Source organism: Xenia sp. Carnegie-2017, unplaced genomic scaffold (assembly GCF_021976095.1).
Source record: "Xenia sp. Carnegie-2017 unplaced genomic scaffold, XeniaSp_v1 HiC_scaffold_3, whole genome shotgun sequence".
In the NCBI taxonomy this organism is placed as follows: Eukaryota; Metazoa; Cnidaria; class Anthozoa; order Malacalcyonacea; family Xeniidae; genus Xenia; species Xenia sp. Carnegie-2017.
The window spans coordinates 3,699,861-3,719,205 of record NW_025813493.1 but is presented as its reverse complement, the minus strand read 5'-3'; the positions used below and the strand labels follow the sequence as shown (position 1 = coordinate 3,719,205).

At 30.5% G+C, this 19,345-nt stretch overlaps 1 protein-coding gene across 5 annotated transcripts; it reads right to left on the bottom strand.

Moving 5' to 3' along the window:
- Positions 1-548: 548 nt before the first annotated feature.
- Positions 549-18,780, bottom strand: LOC124454230 (spectrin beta chain, erythrocytic-like). Of its 5 annotated transcripts, none has more exons than XM_047005034.1 (22): positions 18,650-18,780; positions 18,301-18,405; positions 17,968-18,050; positions 16,852-16,912; positions 16,695-16,784; positions 16,549-16,626; positions 16,313-16,405; positions 15,972-16,099; positions 15,825-15,899; positions 15,633-15,748; positions 15,454-15,560; positions 15,221-15,319; positions 14,610-14,782; positions 14,517-14,535; positions 13,728-13,907; positions 13,481-13,660; positions 11,963-13,231; positions 11,683-11,855; positions 1,985-2,030; positions 1,309-1,488; positions 996-1,177; positions 549-899 (listed from the first exon to the last, which is right to left on the bottom strand). In XM_047005034.1, the coding sequence occupies exons 3-17, from the start codon at positions 18,027-18,029 to the stop codon at positions 13,106-13,108; spliced, it is 1,587 nt and encodes a 528-aa protein (XP_046860990.1). In that variant the 5' UTR covers positions 18,030-18,050; positions 18,301-18,405; positions 18,650-18,780; the 3' UTR covers positions 549-899; positions 996-1,177; positions 1,309-1,488; positions 1,985-2,030; positions 11,683-11,855; positions 11,963-13,105. The 5 variants fall into 5 exon arrangements, 2 of the variants coding, with proteins under 2 accessions (XP_046860990.1, XP_046860991.1); XM_047005035.1 differs by having other exon boundaries at positions 15,242-15,319; XR_006951359.1 differs by lacking the exons at positions 549-899; positions 996-1,177; positions 1,309-1,488; ... (15 more) ...; positions 16,852-16,912; positions 17,968-18,050 and adding exons at positions 6,787-7,034; positions 7,104-7,192; positions 7,261-7,321; positions 8,441-8,523.
- Positions 18,781-19,345: the final 565 nt, after the last annotated feature.

Here is a 19,345-nt window from a genome sequence, read left to right as displayed (position 1 = left end):
CATATACAGCTAGTAGCATAAGAATCTTCTGTTCAAAAAAGTAGCATTCTGTCAGGAAGGTAAGGAGTATCATTGACTTAGCACATGACGTAGAACATACGTCGTTTGTTATATTGAACATTATATAGGCTGAAGTGAATCATACAGAAATTTCGGGATTATATAAATAATAGTCAGTTGAGGTAAAGACTATAGAGTCGTATTTGTTGGAATTCAATGCTTTTATTGTGCTATCTGGCTGATGCTCTATCTATTATTCTCAGCTTTGGCAGTCTTTTTACTCTAATTTCATAAGTAACTATTTAAATGAAGAGAAATATAAGCACGGGATCAGTTCCAAAAGAATGAAAATTGGCTGTAATCTTGTTGTATTCGGACTAATGTAAATTTCCGCAGATATAGGGGATTGTCTTAACTACCTTACTTGTGTAATGTTATGTTTATCGGCGAGTTTTATTGAAAAATTTGATGACCATTGCTATGTATGATTGTTAATGCAATTGCTGTCTTGCATTATGAGATTTTTGTTGACCTCGTAGAAGATAGACTTTTTTTGAGCATTGAAGTAAATATCTTTTATTTATTAAATGTACAATATCCTGTAAAATGTAATGCCGTTAGCCAGGCTAATAATCGCGTCTATGTAACTACGATTTTCAAATATTTACATAATGGTTATATAGAATAAATACAATTATTTTTTTAAGATTATGTGATAACAAATCGTTTGGTTGAACAATGCATCAAAAAAACCTGTAAAGCTTTCTCATGAAAGATATGATGTTTGTTGAGAAAACAATTTTTACGTTAAAATCAATTTGACTCGAGAATGTAAACTTCGTACGATTTCTTCCTCTCTACTTGTCTCATACACAGTCTTCGTGACCAGAACTGGTTGCCTAGATACACAATACATAATGATTGATGTATAACAATGTATGTAAAGATATATTCTATTGAAAAGAAAGAAAACAGAATGTAATAAATATACAAACCTTTCTTTCTCGTTTGAGATAAAAGCATCAACTTCAGTAAGACGAGCTATGAAATCTTTGTGCTTATTTAGTAATTCCTTCAGCTCTTTTGAATCAACATTTTTAGCCACTTCTAACTCACTAATGAGTTCATGTAATTCTGAAATATTCTTCTGAAGCTGGTTTAGTCTTTGAATATTCTCCTAGTGCAAAAAATTGTTTTATCAAAACATAATTTAGATGATAACACGTAGTCTCATGTCGTTTAATAATTTTGGGAAGTCCAAATATTGTTTTATAAAATTAGAATTAGTCAATTTTCAAACCAACTTACATCAAGTAATGCAGCCGTTTTCTGACTCGGTTCTTCTTTTGTAATTACTTTAATGTTACTTTCAATCATTTCGATGATAGTGATAATTTCTTGATATAAAATCTTGTGCTTGATGACAATTCCATTGGAGGAAGCAGATTCGATCTCAATAACTTTGTCCCCAATTGTTAACTGAGCACTCTAAAGAAATGGTTTGACGTATGTGAATGTAAAATAAAGCTTTATCTCATGATTATGCAATTTTTCACACATCATATGAAGAATCAATAAATTTACTAAAAATTAATCACTCAACAAAAATTGCCTTAGATGACCAAAAACTAATTGCTTGAGACAGTTGTATATATCTATTCAAATAATTTTAGCTGTGAAAATTATTCTATAAAGTTTTAACAAAGACTAAGTTATATTTCGTGAGTATTATTAACAGTTTTGTTAAATTAAAAGTTTAGGAAAACTTTTTTATCATCACCTATTTCCATCTTAACAGTTTAATTAAAAAATTCGTAATGGCATTCAATTATTGCCACTAAAATTTACCGTCAAACGTTCTTAAATTAACGATTTTTTAATTCTCTCTTTAAAAGTGTTGTGGCAAACTTTCACACACACACCCTCCTCCTGAACTAAGAAATTTAGGAGGAGGGAAAGATGAAATTTCTACAGACTTACGTACGTGAGCAGTTTTTCTCGTTTTGATTTCTCGAACAATGGCTGGTTGTCTGAAGGACATCGCAGAGAATTAATAAATGTTTTCGTGTTTAATTATAAACTGTGTGAAATTCCTTGCCTCACCTCATGATTTCTTTATTATTGTTTTTTACAAGTATCAACCATCGCTCAATCAGTTTTTCCAATTCATTTTGGATTTTTGAAAATTCCTTTGGATCAACTTCTAAGGTTGTAGACATTTCATTGTGCATTTGACATAAAACCTTATGTAATTCTTGCATTTCTATGTCGATTACCTGAATGAAATTGTCAAGTTTATAAAGTCATGAGAATAATCAGCATTCATAAAATGATCATACTTCGAAACGACAATAAATCAAGACAAAAAATTGCACAAACTCACTTTCAATTCTTTTGCGTTCTTCTGGCTTAGATTCTCGGCTTGCATCTTGTTGATCCTCTTTTCCAGTCTCTCAACCGCTGACAATATGTTTGGGTAAGTAATTTTATAACTTAACACGATGTCATGAGTTGAGGCTCTCTTTGTGTCATCGCCATCAATTTCCATGGATGGTGTTTTAAAAGATATAAAAGGTTCATTCTTGACAAACAAAAAAGGTTTCAAATTTTGCGAACTAATACATTAGAAAATTGAAGTACATCGTTACAAGTTCAAAAAAGGCAACAACTTACCTTTTTTTTTAAGATTAAAGAGTTCTTTTTATTACACACATCATTTAAATAGGCGGTAAGTTGGTCATGTGAGGGAAATTTTGTTCGTGATTTGGAAATGCGTTATATACGCTTAGATATGTAATAAATTGGACGGCTGTCTCTATGCAATCAAAAGAATTCCTTTGAATCCGAAAAATTTGCTGTTTAATCCGTAAATTACTGTAGAAGAGAAGTTACTTTCTACATTGAATTATGAAAATATTTTAAGGTAAAACGAAATTTATCATCCAAAATGAATCAAAATTTTATAACATAAAGATTGAAAGCCAGATTTCATTTAGATGATTAAAATTTCTTGGCTTATTAAATGTTATCTTTGTAGAAATTGCATTAGAAAAAAGTAGATAATCGCATTTCTCCACGAGGCCTGTGGATGCTTTCGTTCATGATGAGAATATTATATTGTATAAGAAGGCTCTCGTTCATCACGAGAGATTTATGAGAATGCTACACTGTAAAAGGTAACATGTAAAAAAAGTATAAACATGCTTAGAGTTTGTTTAATTTATAAGTCAAGGCAGGATATGTTTGAACCTTTCAGTTTCCTTGGATGTTCAAGTGTCTTTTATGAGAGGAATTCTTGTAAAAAAAAGACAAATTTAAAAAAAAAAAATCCTGTTTTTGGTCCATGCCTCCTGATACCCTGAGATAATTGAGTACTAAAGCGTTGCATGTTACTTAAAGGGAGCCACTTAATCCTTGTTTGCCATGAAGCCTATGGATGGTTTTCTCGTGATTCATGAGAAACAGTAAATAAGAGAGTTTGATCAGAAAGTTATAAACCAATATAAATTGTATAAAACATGCTTAAGATTGTCTTAAATTATAAGTGCCAGAAAAGGGCGCAATGCGAGAAGAAGTTATATACATCATTACAACCTTAATTATACTTTTTCTTATCGTCTGCCATGTTGGAACTCTGCTGTTGGAACTCTACAAAAGAACATTTTATTATTGCCATTGTTTACTCACATGGGCAAACGTAACTATTTTAGGAATTCTAAAAAATTGGTTTCAAGTAAAGAATTTATGGCAACTGAATAATTAATTATATTGTATTATAATATATTGTAGATATTGTTGTTTTTAATTATAATTCAAATAGTTTCAAATTTTGCAAATGTGATGGAAAAGTTAAAAGAGGAATACCACAGGCTTTCAATAACTTACTCAATAACTTACATTCGTATTTGAAAGAAAATCCTTAATATGTGTAAGACGAGATTCAAAATCTTCAAATTCTTTATTCAATTCATCAAGTTCTTTTGATTCAACATTCTCAGCCATGTTTACTTCACTTATAAGATCTTCTAACTGTTTAATCTTGATTTCTTGTACCTGATCCATCATCTCCTGAAATGATTGTAATTGTTTATAGCAAAAGTATTTTTATGCACTGCACGATTTATATGTTACTTACACCAATCAATGCTGCCGTTTGCTGGCTCTGTTTATCTTTCTTAATAACTCTAATGTTACTTTCAATCATTTCGATGACAGTGATAATTTCATAATATAAAATCTTGTACTTGAGGACAATTGCATTGGAGGAAACAGATTCGATCTCGATAACTTTGTCTCCAATTGTTAAATGAGCACTCTGGATAAAACAAGATAAAAAGGTGTAAAACAGAGACAAATCGTGGTGACAAATTTAGAATTCTCTTGAAAAGAGCAAATACCGTCCTCCGTCGACAGAAAGATTCTGTGTTTCATCTATCTCTGTTTCGAACGTAATCTCTAAATTCAGAGATGACGTAGAATTTTGGTAATATTATAAATATCGCATGATTCTGAAGCTCAAATTTAGCAGACGTTGACACCTGATAAGTAGTCTGCCGAAATGTATAGTGTCTATTAATTTTGAAAACAGCCCTTTTATAATTGTTGGTTTAGTGTTCTGGCTTAAACAGTTCTTTTAAAAACTATTTCGTTAGTATTTGACCATTCACCAAGGTATTTGCTCCTTTTAAGACACTTTTAAAGTATATATTACATAAACAAATGAACACAAAGGAAGAAGTTGAAGTGAGTTTAAGTATGCCTCCAAGACTATAAATTTTTGTTTTGTAAATGGAATGAAAGTTGCCAGCACCACTTACAGACAAATTAAAAACTGGAAGACAAATTAAAAAACTGGAAGACAAATTAAAAAATTGGAAGACAAATTTAAAAACTGGAGATGTGTTGAGAAGATAAAAAAAAACTCACATTAATGATTCTTCTTGAGCTGCAAAAAAAAACAATAAAAAGTATTACATCACGCTTCCCACAAGCAGCCACTAAACAAGACAAGTAATTTTACTCTGAGATTTTTTTGTTGTTAAGTGCTGACCAACGTTTACTAAGTTCACCAAAATCCTTCATGACTTGACAAAATTCCTCGTGATCAAAACTTTGGAATCGAAAGATATCGTTATATCTGTTATTGAATTGATGAATCATCTTCCGTAATTCCAATAATTCCATTTGAATTTCCCGTAAAAGCACATTACAATTCAACTCCCCGTGCTGAAATTATTGAGCAAAAAGTAACAAACAAAATTCAAACGATGAGTACCAAATCTTCTGCCTATGACAAATTATCCTTAAAAATTGTCCATTTCCTTAAAGTTATGATAAAATGGATATGCTTCAATTATTGATTGCAATGTCTATAACAGATGTAATTTTTTACTTAATTTGGTCTGATGAGCTTAAACTCTTCTACTTTGCTTTATATAGTTGAAAAGTTTAAAGTTTTATCCAACCAAATTAGGCAAGGAATTCTACAAATGATGCTCTTTTCCATTCATCAAATTACTGAAACGAAAACTACTCTAATTTTTTTTCGAACTAGAAATCGTGTGATTATACTGGACAATTTAATCCTCTGTTGAATGAGTGTAAGTGAACATTTAAAATATAACTCACGCTCAATTCTTTTGTTCTCACTTGGCCAGTCGATTTGTCTGTGACCTTGTCCATCATCTCTTGTACTCTTTTCATTGAATACACAATGGTGTAATAAATCTTCACAAATAGTAAAATCATATTATTTTTTTAGCTTAAATAGCGCTCAGTTTTGTTGATTCATGCTAATTTCAAAGGGACATAAACACACATTAAAATATTTTTTCATCTCAGATATATACGATGATATACCTCTGGCATTAGTAAAGGCTTTTTTACTTCATGATTTTTCAGGACTTCATATAATGAAGAAAAATATATCAACATTCGTTCTTTATCAACTTCGTCTTTTTCAACGTCTGTTCAAATAAAATTTATCTGCGTTTTTCATCAATATATCAAACAAATGAAATAATCATTTAACTTCTTATACCCGAAGGATCCAGCAAGCTAGGAACACCAAATTCTTGCTCTGCAACATCAAATGAGTACTTCAGTCTCTCACGAGAAGACATTTTTAGTGCTTTGCTCATTTCAACAGCAGATGGACTACCAAGAAATAAGTTGTATATATATACTCTCTTTGTATTGATCTTAAAATTAAAACCAAAAATAGCTACGTTACCGAAAAGCAGATAGAAGAAACAAAAATGCAAAACCATCTTCCCAGCTGCTTTCAAGATCATTTACCACAAACATTCTAAATTACACCACAATTAACGAAATAGACACAAACCAAGTTGACTATCATCAACAACTGAAAACTTTATACCCTTGAAGAACATCCTGTATCCATTTCAACAACCGCTCTTCAACTTCATCTAAAAGATGTTTCGTCCGCAATGACGAATCTTTATCTTCCAAAGTTGTTAGTAACTCATCTGGTAAAACTGTTTCAATCTAGTAAACATGTAGATGTAGTATTTGCTTTTTTCAACTTGATAACAACTTCTATATGTAAATAGTTCAGATATAATTACAAGGGATTAGAGCATTGTTATATTTAGTGCTCTGCCCCTAGGGGAAATTTCACGTCATTTATCACAAAATAAAAAGAATTCTGAAAGGAGAAAGTTTGACTCTAATAGTTGCAAAGTATTATTGTGTAATTACCTGAAAATGCAGTATTATCTGCCAAATCAGAGCAAGAATTTCCCTTTCATTCCATTTGGCATTTTCTCCACTTTCTATTATGTCAATTTCTAACTACAAATGAAATAAATTTCGAAGACATTTAAAGCTTTTCTACAGTAAGCAAATCAAATGAACTATAAAATAAATAGCTTTCATCCAAAATAATACAACACTTTTTCATTTTTGATTCCTGATTGAAGTAATTATCGTATTACCCCTCTTTTCTTTAAAACTGTAAGGACGTCTTGAACATTTTCGTAGTTGGAAGAATTTTTATCTGGTTTCTCTGTCTTCTAAAAAACGAAGAGAAGTATTATTTCTACAGCTTCTTCAAAGATAATTAATACCCTGTGCAAACCTACATTTTTTTATTCAACAAGACGTTGAGTAGCGAAAATATAACACGACCATCTTTTAAGTCTTCATATAAATTCTCTATAGGAGGATACGTCTGGAAAAGAAAAATCAACAAAAAATAAAAAAGGGTGTTTAAAGCAGCTTAAATTTTTGTTAGATTACTTTTTCAAGCTTTGAGTTGATCCATTTAGTGTAAATATGCATCTTTTTCTCCTGCTTCATCCTAAAGATGTTCATTTAAAGTTTATAGAAGTTCATTGTCTAACATCCACCACTTAAAAAAAAATTCGTAGAAGTTAATTGTCTAACATCAACTACGTCAACAAAAAATTCCTGGAATTTAATTGTCTAACATCCACCACTAAAAACAAAAAGTCCTAATTCAAAAGTCTGTTATTTTGCAGAAATTTTCGTTAAAGAAGAAATCAAAGAGTGTTCACTTTTGAGAACTATATAGAAATCAAATTTTTAAAATTTTTTAAATCATTTTGGACATTGTAGTTAATATTAAGGAGCAACTAAATCGTGCTTATTTATATCAGGCTGTCGAATGTGACCTAAAAAGCTGGAGTCAGCAGAACATGTTACTTTTGCTGGGTGACCATTGGTCGGATAACGGTCGATAAATAGGAAAAAATGTTTTGATTTTGTCTATATCAATTACGACAAAAAATGTCAGGTCCTTTCAGTAATTATTTTTTTCTGTCCTATAAACAAGTGAATCAAAATTGTCGAAGTTGTTGTAAAATCATTAAGTGTAAATAAATCTGCTTAAAGTGTACTATACCTTTTTGTATATTTGATTTTTGTAACAATCTGTAGGTTTGGGTTTGTTTTAAATACATCAAATCATACTGTGATTTTAAAACTATCTAAGAACGTATCCATCTGCTTGAATGCTCCGAAAAATACTTCTTTTTATAAAAATTGTCAAGCATTGTATATAACAGGCATTGTATCGAGCAAACTTGTTTCCTAGCCTTGCCCTTTCTTAGTAACTTTCCTACATTTATAATTTCAATGCGTATCAGTTGTCCAAACTTGAAATTGTCATATTTCCATTTTAATGCACGCCGGGAAATTTTAAAAATCGAACAAAATGGTTTCTTATTTCTTTATCTATATTAATTAAATGGCATAATGACGTCATAAGAATTCATATCATGCTGATTTGATTTACGTCATTTAATAAACTAAGATAAACAGAGACGACATCAGCAAATAAAAAAATGCGTTTGTTTTATAATTTATACAATGATATGTTTTTAATATCTTATTTAGATAAGATCTATCTTTTATTGATCATGTCACAATTAAATAAAAATAAACATAAAAACATTACCATAAATCTGTACTCGCAAAGTACTCAACGAAAGGTGAGAGATGTAATAGAAATCCAGCCATCAACAAAATTGTTAAGCTTTCCTAGAATGTGCGAGATTTGCATAAAAAGATTTTGATTTCAACTGATATTTTTAAATAAAGAAACATTTCTTAAAGTTGACGTGCAGTCAGTTTGTCGAGAAAATAACTCTTATATGGTTTAATAAAGGAAACAACTGTGGACAATCGCCTAAATCGTATAAATTAAGTTTATATTTTTATAGTTATTTGATTTGAGATAATTCTTACAACTATATTGTTTTTATCTTTAGAAATATCTATTGGTGCTAACCTTAAAAAGTATGCCGTGTTTTCGTTTTAAGATAACATGAAATATGGTGACTTCAAGAAAGTGAAGTTCCGCAAGTGCTGCCAAATGAGGTTATTATAATATGAGCGGAATCAACAGTTTATTTTTTGTTTTATGGAACTATAATAAGAGAGCGGAAATCGACAGTTTATTTTTTGTTTTAGAAAGTTAATGTTGCAATATTTTTAGCTTTTATAGTTATTCTATTTACGACAAAATCTACTATCGACGTTACTGCCGTCAAAAATTTAAACATTGCAGCAGAAATTTGTGTGAATATTGAGGATGACGTTGCGTGACGACGTGGTATATCAATGGACGAATTTATTCACTTACAAATGAAATGATGTAAATATATATTGTCTTACCTTATATACTCTTTTGACTGAAACTCATTCCTCTATAAATTCATATAACTATGTACCTCTCCGTAACTACTCGACAACTATATACAAGCGATTCTTGCCTTGAAGAATTTTCTTAGAGCAACCGCTTGCGTATGACAGCTCTAGCAACCCACGTCCTTTTTTAAACAAATAATTACCAAAGAAACAAAGACTTCTTTTCTATCTTAGTTGTCTTGAAAATGTCCTCTTAGCAATGTTGAGAGGATTGACTTTATACAATCACAGTTGTCGGAGCTTTAAACATCGAATTGAGACAAGTTAGCTAAGATTTAGATCTGTGATATGAAAAGTTTGTTTGTTTTACTGTAACAAGGACATCGCATTCAGAGCTGACTTAATTCAGCAGCAAATATTTAATAATTCATGTTTCTTCTGCCTACAGATCCATAACATATACAGCTAGTAGCATAAGAATCTTCTGTTCAAAAAAGTAGCATTCTGTCAGGAAGGTAAGGAGTATCATTGACTTAGCACATGACGTAGAACATACGTCGTTTGTTATATTGAACATTATATAGGCTGAAGTGAATCATACAGAAATTTCGGGATTATATAAATAATAGTCAGTTGAGGTAAAGACTATAGAGTCGTATTTGTTGGAATTCAATGCTTTTATTGTGCTATCTGGCTGATGCTCTATCTATTATTCTCAGCTTTGGCAGTCTTTTTACTCTAATTTCATAAGTAACTATTTAAATGAAGAGAAATATAAGCACGGGATCAGTTCCAAAAGAATGAAAATTGGCTGTAATCTTGTTGTATTCGGACTAATGTAAATTTCCGCAGATATAGGGGATTGTCTTAACTACCTTACTTGTGTAATGTTATGTTTATCGGCGAGTTTTATTGAAAAATTTGATGACCATTGCTATGTATGATTGTTAATGCAATTGCTGTCTTGCATTATGAGATTTTTGTTGACCTCGTAGAAGATAGACTTTTTTTGAGCATTGAAGTAAATATCTTTTATTTATTAAATGTACAATATCCTGTAAAATGTAATGCCGTTAGCCAGGCTAATAATCGCGTCTATGTAACTACGATTTTCAAATATTTACATAATGGTTATATAGAATAAATACAATTATTTTTTTAAGATTATGTGATAACAAATCGTTTGGTTGAACAATGCATCAAAAAACCTGTAAAGCTTTCTCATGAAAGATATGATGTTTGTTGAGAAAACAATTTTTACGTTAAAATCAATTTGACTCGAGAATGTAAACTTCGTACGATTTCTTCCTCTCTACTTGTCTCATACACAGTCTTCGTGACCAGAACTGGTTGCCTAGATACACAATACATAATGATTGATGTATAACAATGTATGTAAAGATATATTCTATTGAAAAGAAAGAAAACAGAATGTAATAAATATACAAACCTTTCTTTCTCGTTTGAGATAAAAGCATCAACTTCAGTAAGACGAGCTATGAAATCTTTGTGCTTATTTAGTAATTCCTTCAGCTCTTTTGAATCAACATTTTTAGCCACTTCTAACTCACTAATGAGTTCATGTAATTCTGAAATATTCTTCTGAAGCTGGTTTAGTCTTTGAATATTCTCCTAGTGCAAAAAATTGTTTTATCAAAACATAATTTAGATGATAACACGTAGTCTCATGTCGTTTAATAATTTTGGGAAGTCCAAATATTGTTTTATAAAATTAGAATTAGTCAATTTTCAAACCAACTTACATCAAGTAATGCAGCCGTTTTCTGACTCGGTTCTTCTTTTGTAATTACTTTAATGTTACTTTCAATCATTTCGATGATAGTGATAATTTCTTGATATAAAATCTTGTGCTTGATGACAATTCCATTGGAGGAAGCAGATTCGATCTCAATAACTTTGTCCCCAATTGTTAAATGAGCACTCTAAAGAAATGGTTTGACGTATGTAAATGTAAAATAAAACTTTATCGCATGATTATGCAATTTTTCACACATCATATGAAGAATCAATAAATTTATTAAAAATTAATCACTCAACAAAAATTGCTTTAGATAACCAAAAACTAATTGCTTGAGACAGTTGTATATATCTATTCAAATAATTTTAGCTGTGAAAATTATTCTATGAAGTTTTAACAAAGACTAAGTTATATTTTGTGAGTATTATTAACAGTTTTTTTAAATTAAAAGTTTAGGAAAACTTTTTTTATCATCACCTATTTCCATCTTAACAGTTTAATTAAGAAATTCTTAATGGCATTCAATTATTGCCACTAAAATTTACCGTCAAACGTTCTTAAATTAACGATTTTTTAATTCTCTCATTAAAAGTGTTGTGGCAAACGTTCACACACACAACCCTTCCTCCTGAACTAAGAAATTTAAGATGAAATTTCTACAGACTTACGTACGTGAGCAGTTTTTCTCGTTTTGATTTCTCGAACAATGGCTGGTTGTCTGAAGGACATCGCAGAGAATTAATAAATGTTTTCGTGTTTAATTATAAACTGTGTGAAATTCCTTGCCTCACCTCATGATTTTTTTATTATTGTTTTTTACAAGTATCAACCATCGCTCAATCAGTTTTTCCAATTCATTTTGGATTTTTGAAAATTCCTTTGGATCAACTTCTAAGGATGTAGACATTTCATTGTGCATTTGACATAAAACCTTATGTAATTCTTGCATTTCTATGTCGATTACCTGAATGAAATTGTCAAGTTTATAAAGTCATGAGAATAATCAGCATTCGTAAAACGATCATACTTCGAAACGACAACAAATCATGACAAAAAATTGCACAAACTCACTTTCAATTCTTTTGCGTTCTTCTGGCTTAGATTCTCGGCTTGCATCTTGTTGATCCTCTTTTCCAGTCTCTCAACCGCTGACAATATGTTGGGTAAGTAGTTTTATAACTTAACACGATGTCATGAGTTGAGGCTCTCTTTGTGTCATCGCCATCAATTTCCATGGATGGTGTTTTAAAAGATATAAAAGGCTCATTCTTGACAAACAAAAAAAGGTTTCAAATTTTGCGAACTAATTAATACATTAGAAAATTGAAGTACATCGTTACAATTTCAAAAAAGGCAATAACTTACCTTTTTTTTTAAGATTAAAGAGTTCTTTTTATTACACACATCATTTAAATAGACGGTAAGTTGGTCATGTGAGGGAAATTTTGTACGTGATTTGGAAATGCGTTATATACGCTTAGATATGTAATAAATTGGACGGCTGTCTCTATGCAATCAAAAGAATTCCTTTGAATCCGAAAAATTTGCTGTTTAATCCGTAAATTACTGTAGAAGAGAAGTTACTTTCTACATTGAATTATGAAAATATTTTAAGGTAAAACGAAATTTATCATCCAAAATGAATCAAAATTTTATAACATAAAGATTGAAAGCGAGGTTTCATTTAGATGATTAAAATTTCTTGGCTTATTAAATGTTATCTTTGTAGAAATTGCATTAGAAAAAAGTAGATAATCGCATTTCTCCACGAGGCCTGTGGATGCTTTCGTTCATGATGAGAATATTATATTGTATAAGAAGGCTCTCGTTCATCACGAGAGATTTATGAGAATGCTACACTGTAAAAGGTAACATGTAAAAAAAGTATAAACATGCTTAGAGTTTGTTTAATTTATAAGTCAAGGCAGGATATGTTTGAACCTTTCAGTTTCCTTGGATGTTCAAGTGTCTTTTATGAGAGGAATTCTTGTAAAAAAAAGACAAATTTAAAAAAGAAAAATCCCGTTTTCGGTCCATGCCTCCTGATACCCTGAGATAATTGAGTACTAGAGCGTTGCATGTTACTTAAAGGGAGCCACTTAATCCTTGTTTGCCATGAAGCCTATGGATGGTTTTCTCGTGATTCATGAGAAACAGTAAATAAGAAAGTTTGATTAGAAAGTTATAAACCAATATAAATTGTATAAAACATGCTTAAGATTGTCTTAAATTATAAGTTCCAGAAAAGGGCGCAATGCGAGAAGAAGTTATATACATCATTACAACCTTAATTATACTTTTTCTTATCGTCTGCCATGTTGGAACTCTGCTGTTGGAACTCTACAAAAGAACATTTTATTATTGCCATTGTGTACTCACATGGGCAAACGTAACTATTTTAGGAATTCTAAAGAATTGGTTTCAAGTAAAGAATTTATGGCAACTGAATAATTAATTATATTGTATTATAATATATTGTAGATATTGTTGTTTTTAATTATAATTCAAATAGTTTCAAATTTTGCAAATGTGATGGAAAAGTTAAAAGAGGAATACCACAGGCTTTCAATAACTTACTCAATAACTTACATTCGTATTTGAAAGAAAATCCTTAATATGTGTAAGACGAGATTCAAAATCTTCAAATTCTTTATTCAATTCATCAAGTTCTTTTGAGTCAACATTCTCAGCCATGTTTACTTCACTTATAAGATCTTCTAACTGTTTAATCTTGATTTCTTGTACCTGATCCATCATTTGAATAATCTCCTGAAATGATTGTAATTGTTTATAGCAAAAGTATTTTTATGCACTGCACGATTTATATGTTACTTACACCAATCAATGCTGCCGTCTGCTGGCTCTGTTTATCTTTCTTAATAACTCTAATGTTACTTTCAATCATTTCGATGACAGTGATAATTTCATAATATAAAATCTTGTACTTGAGGACAATTGCATTGGAGGAAACAGATTCGATCTCGATAACTTTGTCTCCAATTGTTAAATGAGCACTCTGGATAAAACAAGATAAAAAGTTGTAAAACAGAGACAAATCGTGGTGACAAATTTAAAAATTGTCTTGAAAAGAGCAAATACCGTTCTCCGTCGACAGAAAGATTATGTGTTTCATCTATCTCTTTCGAACGTCATCTCTAAATTCAGAGATGACGTAGAATTTTGGTAATATTATAAATATGGCATGATTCTGAAGCTCAAATTTAGCAGACGTTGACACCTGATAAGTAGTCTGCCGAAATGTATAGTGTCTATTATCTTTAAAAACAGCTCTTTTATAATTCTTGGTTTAGTGTTCTGGCTTAAACAGTCCTTTTAAAAGCTATTTCGTTAGTATTTGACCATTCACCAAGGTATTTGCTCCTTTTAAGACACTTTTAAAGTATATATTACATAAACAAATGAAAACAAAGGAAGAAGTTGAAGTGAGTTTAAGTATGCCTCCAAGACTATAAATCTTTGTTTTGTAAATGGAATGAAAGTTGCCAGCACCACTTACAGACAAATTAAAAACTGGAAGACAAATTAAAAAACTGGAAGACAAATTAAAAAATTGGAAGACAAATTTAAAAACTGGAGATGTGTTAAGAAGATAAAAAAAACTCACATTAATGATTCTTCTTGAGCTGCAAAAAAAACAATAAAAAGTATTACATCACGCTTCCCACAAGCAGCCACTAAACAAGACAAGTAATTTTACCCTGGGATTTCTTTGTTGTTAAGTGCTGACCAACGTTTACTAAGTTCACCAAAATCCTTCATGACTTGACAAAATTCCTCGTGATCAAAACTTTGGAATCGAAAGATATCGTTATATCTGTTATTGAATTGATGAATCATCTTCCGTAATTCCAATAATTCCATTTGAATTTCCTGTAAAAGCACATTACAATTCAACTCCCCGTGCTGAAATTATTGAGCAAAAAGTAACAAAACAAAATTCAAACGATGAGTACCAAATCTTCTGCCTATGAAAAATTATCCTTAAAAATTGTCCATTTCCTTAAAGTTATGATAAAATGGATATGCTTCAATTATTGATTGCAATGTCTATAACAGATGTAATTTTTTACTTAATTTGGTCTGATGAGCTTAAACTCTTCTACTTTGCTTTATATAGTTGAAAAGTTTAAAGTTTTATCCAACCAAATTAGGCAAAAAATTCTAAAAATGATCCTCTTTTCCATTCGTCAAAATTACTGAAACAAGAACTACTCTGATATTTTTGTCGAACTAGAAATCGTGTGATTATACTGGACAATTTAATCCTCTGTTGAATGAGTGTAAGTGAACATTTAAAATATAGCTCACGCTCAATTCTTTTGTTCTCACTTGGCCAGTCGATTTGTTTGTGACCTTGTCCATCATCTCTTGTACTCTTTTCATTGAATACACAATGGTGTAATAAATCTTCACAAATAGTAAAATCATGTTATTTTTTTTTAGCTTAAATAGCGCTCAGTTTTGTTGATTCATGCTAATTTCAAAGGGACATAAACACACATTAAAATATTTTTTCATCTCAGATATATACGATGATATACCTCTGGCATTAGTAAAGGCTTTTTTACTTCATGATTTTTCAGGACTTCATATAATGAAGAAAAATATATCAACATTCGTTCTTTATCAACTTCGTCTTTTTCAACGTCTGTTCAAATAAATTTGATCTGCGTTTTTCATCAATATCAAACAAATGAAATAATCATTTAACTTCTTATACCCGAAGGATCCAGCAAGCTAGGAACACCGAATTCTTGCTCTGCAACATCAAATGAGTACTTCAGCCTCTCACGAGAAGACATTTTTAGTGCTTTGCTCATTTCAACAGCAGATGGACTACCAAGAAATAAGTTGTATATCTATACTCCATTTGTATTGATCTTAAAATTAAAACCAAAAATAGCTACGTTACCGAAAAGCAGATAGAAGAAACAAAAATGCAAAACCATCTTCCCAGCTGCTTTCAAGATCATTTACCACAAACATTCTAAATTACATCACAATTAACGAAATAGACACAAATCAAGTTGACTATCATCAACAACTGAAAACTTTATACCCTTGAAGAACATCCTGTATCCATTTCAACAACCGCTCTTCAACTTCATCTAAAAGATGTTTCGTCCGCAATGACGAATCTTTATCTTCCAAAGTTGTTAGTAACTCATCTGGTAAAACTGTTTCAATCTAGTAAACATGTGGATGTAGTATTTGCTTTTTTCAACTTGATAACAACTTCTCTATGTAAATAGTTCAGATATAATTACAAGGGATTAGAGCATTGTTATACTTAGTGCTCTGCCCCTATGGGGAATTTCACGTCATTTATCACAAAATAAGAAGAATTCTGAAAGGAGAGTGTTTGACTCTAATAGTTGTAAAGTATTATTGTGTAATTACCTGAAAATGCAGTATTATCTGCCAAATCAGAGCAAGAATTTCCCTTTCATTCCATTTGGCATTTTCTCCACTTTCTATTATGTCAATTTCTAACTACAAATGAAATAAATTTCGAAGACATTTAAAGCTTTTCTACAGTAAGCAAATCAAATGAACTATAAAATAAATAGCTTTCATCCAAAATAATACAACACTTCTTCATTTTTGATTCCTGATTGAAGTAATTATCGTATTACCCCTCTTTTCTTTAAAACTGTAAGGACGTCTTGAACATTTTCGTAGTTGGAAGAATTTTTTTCTGGTTTCTCTGTATTCTAAAAACGAAAAGAAGTATTATTTCTACAGCTTCTTCAAAGATAATTAATACCCTATGCAAACTTACCTTTTTTTTATTTAACAAGACGTTGAGTAGCGAAAATATAACACGACCATCTTTTAAGTCTTCATATAAATTCTTTATAGGAGGATGCGTCTGGAAAGAAAAATCATCAAAAAATAAAAAAGGGTGTTTAAAGCAGCTTAAATTTTTGTTAGATTACTTTTTCAAGCTTTGAGTTGATCCATTTAGTGTAAATATGCATCTTTTTCTCCTGCTTCATCCTAAAGATGTTCATTTAAAGTTTATAGAAGTTCATTGTCTAACATCAACTACGTCAACAAAAAATTACTAGAAGTTGATTGTCTAACATCCACCACTTAAAACAAAAATTCCTAATTCAAAGTCTGTTATTTGCAGAACTTTTCGTTAAAGAAGAAATCAAAGAGTGTTCACTTTTGAGAACTATATAGAAATCAAATTTTTAAAATTTTTTAAATCGTTTTGGACATTGTAGTTAATATTAAGGAGCAACTAAATCGTGCTCAACGCTGTCGAATGGGTCCTAAAAAGCTGGAGTCAGCAGAACATGTTACTTTTGCTGGGTGACCATTGGTCGGATAACGGTCGATAAATAGGAAAAATGTTTTGATTTTGTCTATATCAATTACGACAAAAAATGTCAGGTCCTTTCAGAAATTTTTTTTTTCTGTCCTATAAACAAGTGAATCAAAGTTGTTGTAAAATCATTAAGTGTAAATAAATCTGCTTAAAGTGTACTATACCTTTTTGTATATTTGATTTTTGTAACAATCTGTAGGTTTGGGTTTGTTTTAAATACATCAAATCATACTGTGATTTTAAAACTATCTAAGAACGTATCCATCTGCTTGAATGCTCCGAAAAATACATCTTTTTATAAAAATTGTCAAGCTGATATAACAGGCATTGTATCAAGCAAACTTGTGTCCTAGCCTTGCCCTTTCTTAGTAACTTTCCTACATTTATAATTTCAATGCGTATCAGTTGTCCAAACTTGAAATTGTCATATTTCCATTTTAATGCACGCTGGTAAATTTTGAAAATCGAACAAAATGGTTTCTTATTTCTTTATCTATATTAATTAAATGGCATAATGACGTCATAAGAATTCATATCATGCTGATTTGATTTACGTCATTTGTTAGACTAAAGTAAACAGAGACGACATTAGCAAATAATAAAAATGCGTTTGTTTTATAATTTATACAATAATATGTTTTTAATATCTTATATAGATAAGATGGGATATCTATCTTTCATGTCACAATTAAATAAAAATAAACATAAAAAAAATTACCTTAAATCTGTACTCGCAAAGTACTCAACAAAAGGTGAGAGATGTAATAGAAATCCAGCCATCAACAAAATTGTTAATCTTTCCTAAAATGTGCGAGATTTGCATAAAAAGATTTTGATTTTAACTGATATTTTTATATAAAGAAACATTTCTTAAAGTTGACGTGCAGTCAGTTTGTCGGTAAAATAACTTTTATGTACCTTAATAAAGGAAAGAAGTGTGGACAATCGCCTACATCGTATAAATTAAGTTTATATTTTTATAGTTATTTGATTTGAGATAATTCTTACAACTATATTGTTTTTATCTTTACAAAAATCTATTGGTGCTAACCTTAAAAAGTATGCCGTGTTTTCGTACTCGTTAATATAACATGAAGTATGGTGTTTTCAAGAAAGTGAAGCTCCGCAAGTGCTGCCAAATGAGGTTATTATGGAACTATAATAAGAGAGCGGAAATCGACAGTTTATTTTTTGTTTTAGAAAAATAATGTTGCAATATTTTTAGCTTTTATAGTTATTCTATTTACGACAAAATCTACTATTGACGTTACTGCCGTCAAAAATTTAAACATTGCAGCAGATATTTGTGCGAATATTGAGGATGACATTGCGTGACGACGGAATGAAATGAAATGAAATGAAATGAAATAATGAAATGATGTAAATATATATTGTCCTACCTTATATAATCTTTTGAATGAAACTCATTCCTCTATAAATTCATATAACTATGTACCTCTCAATAACTACTCGACAACTATATACAAACGATTCTTCCTTTGAGGAATTCTCTTAGAGCAACCGCTTGCGTATGACAGCACTAGCAGCCCACGTCCTTTTTTAAACAAATAATTACCAAAGAAACAAAGACTTCTTTTCTATCTTAGTTGTCTTGAAAATGTCCTCTTAGCAATGTTGAGAGGATTGACTTTATACAATCACAGTTGTCGGAGCTTTAAACATCGAATTGAGACAAGTTAGCTAAGATTTAGATCTGTGATATGAAAAAGTCTGTTTTTTTTACTGTAACAAGGACATCGCATTCAGAGCTGACTTAATTCAGCTGCAAATATTTAATAATTCAGGTTTCTTCTGCCTACAGATCCATAACATGTACAGCTAGTATCATAAGCATCTTCTGTTCAAAAAAGTAGCATTCTGTCAGAGAAGGTATGGAGTATTATAGACTTAGCACATGACGTAGAAGACATGTCGTTTGCTATATTGAACATTATATAGGCTGAAGTGAATCATACAGAAATTTCAGGATCATTAAATAATAGTCAGTTGAGGTAAAGACTATAGAGTCGTATTTGTTGGAATTCAATGCTTTTATTGTGCTATCTGGCTGATGCTCAATCTATTATTCTCAGCTT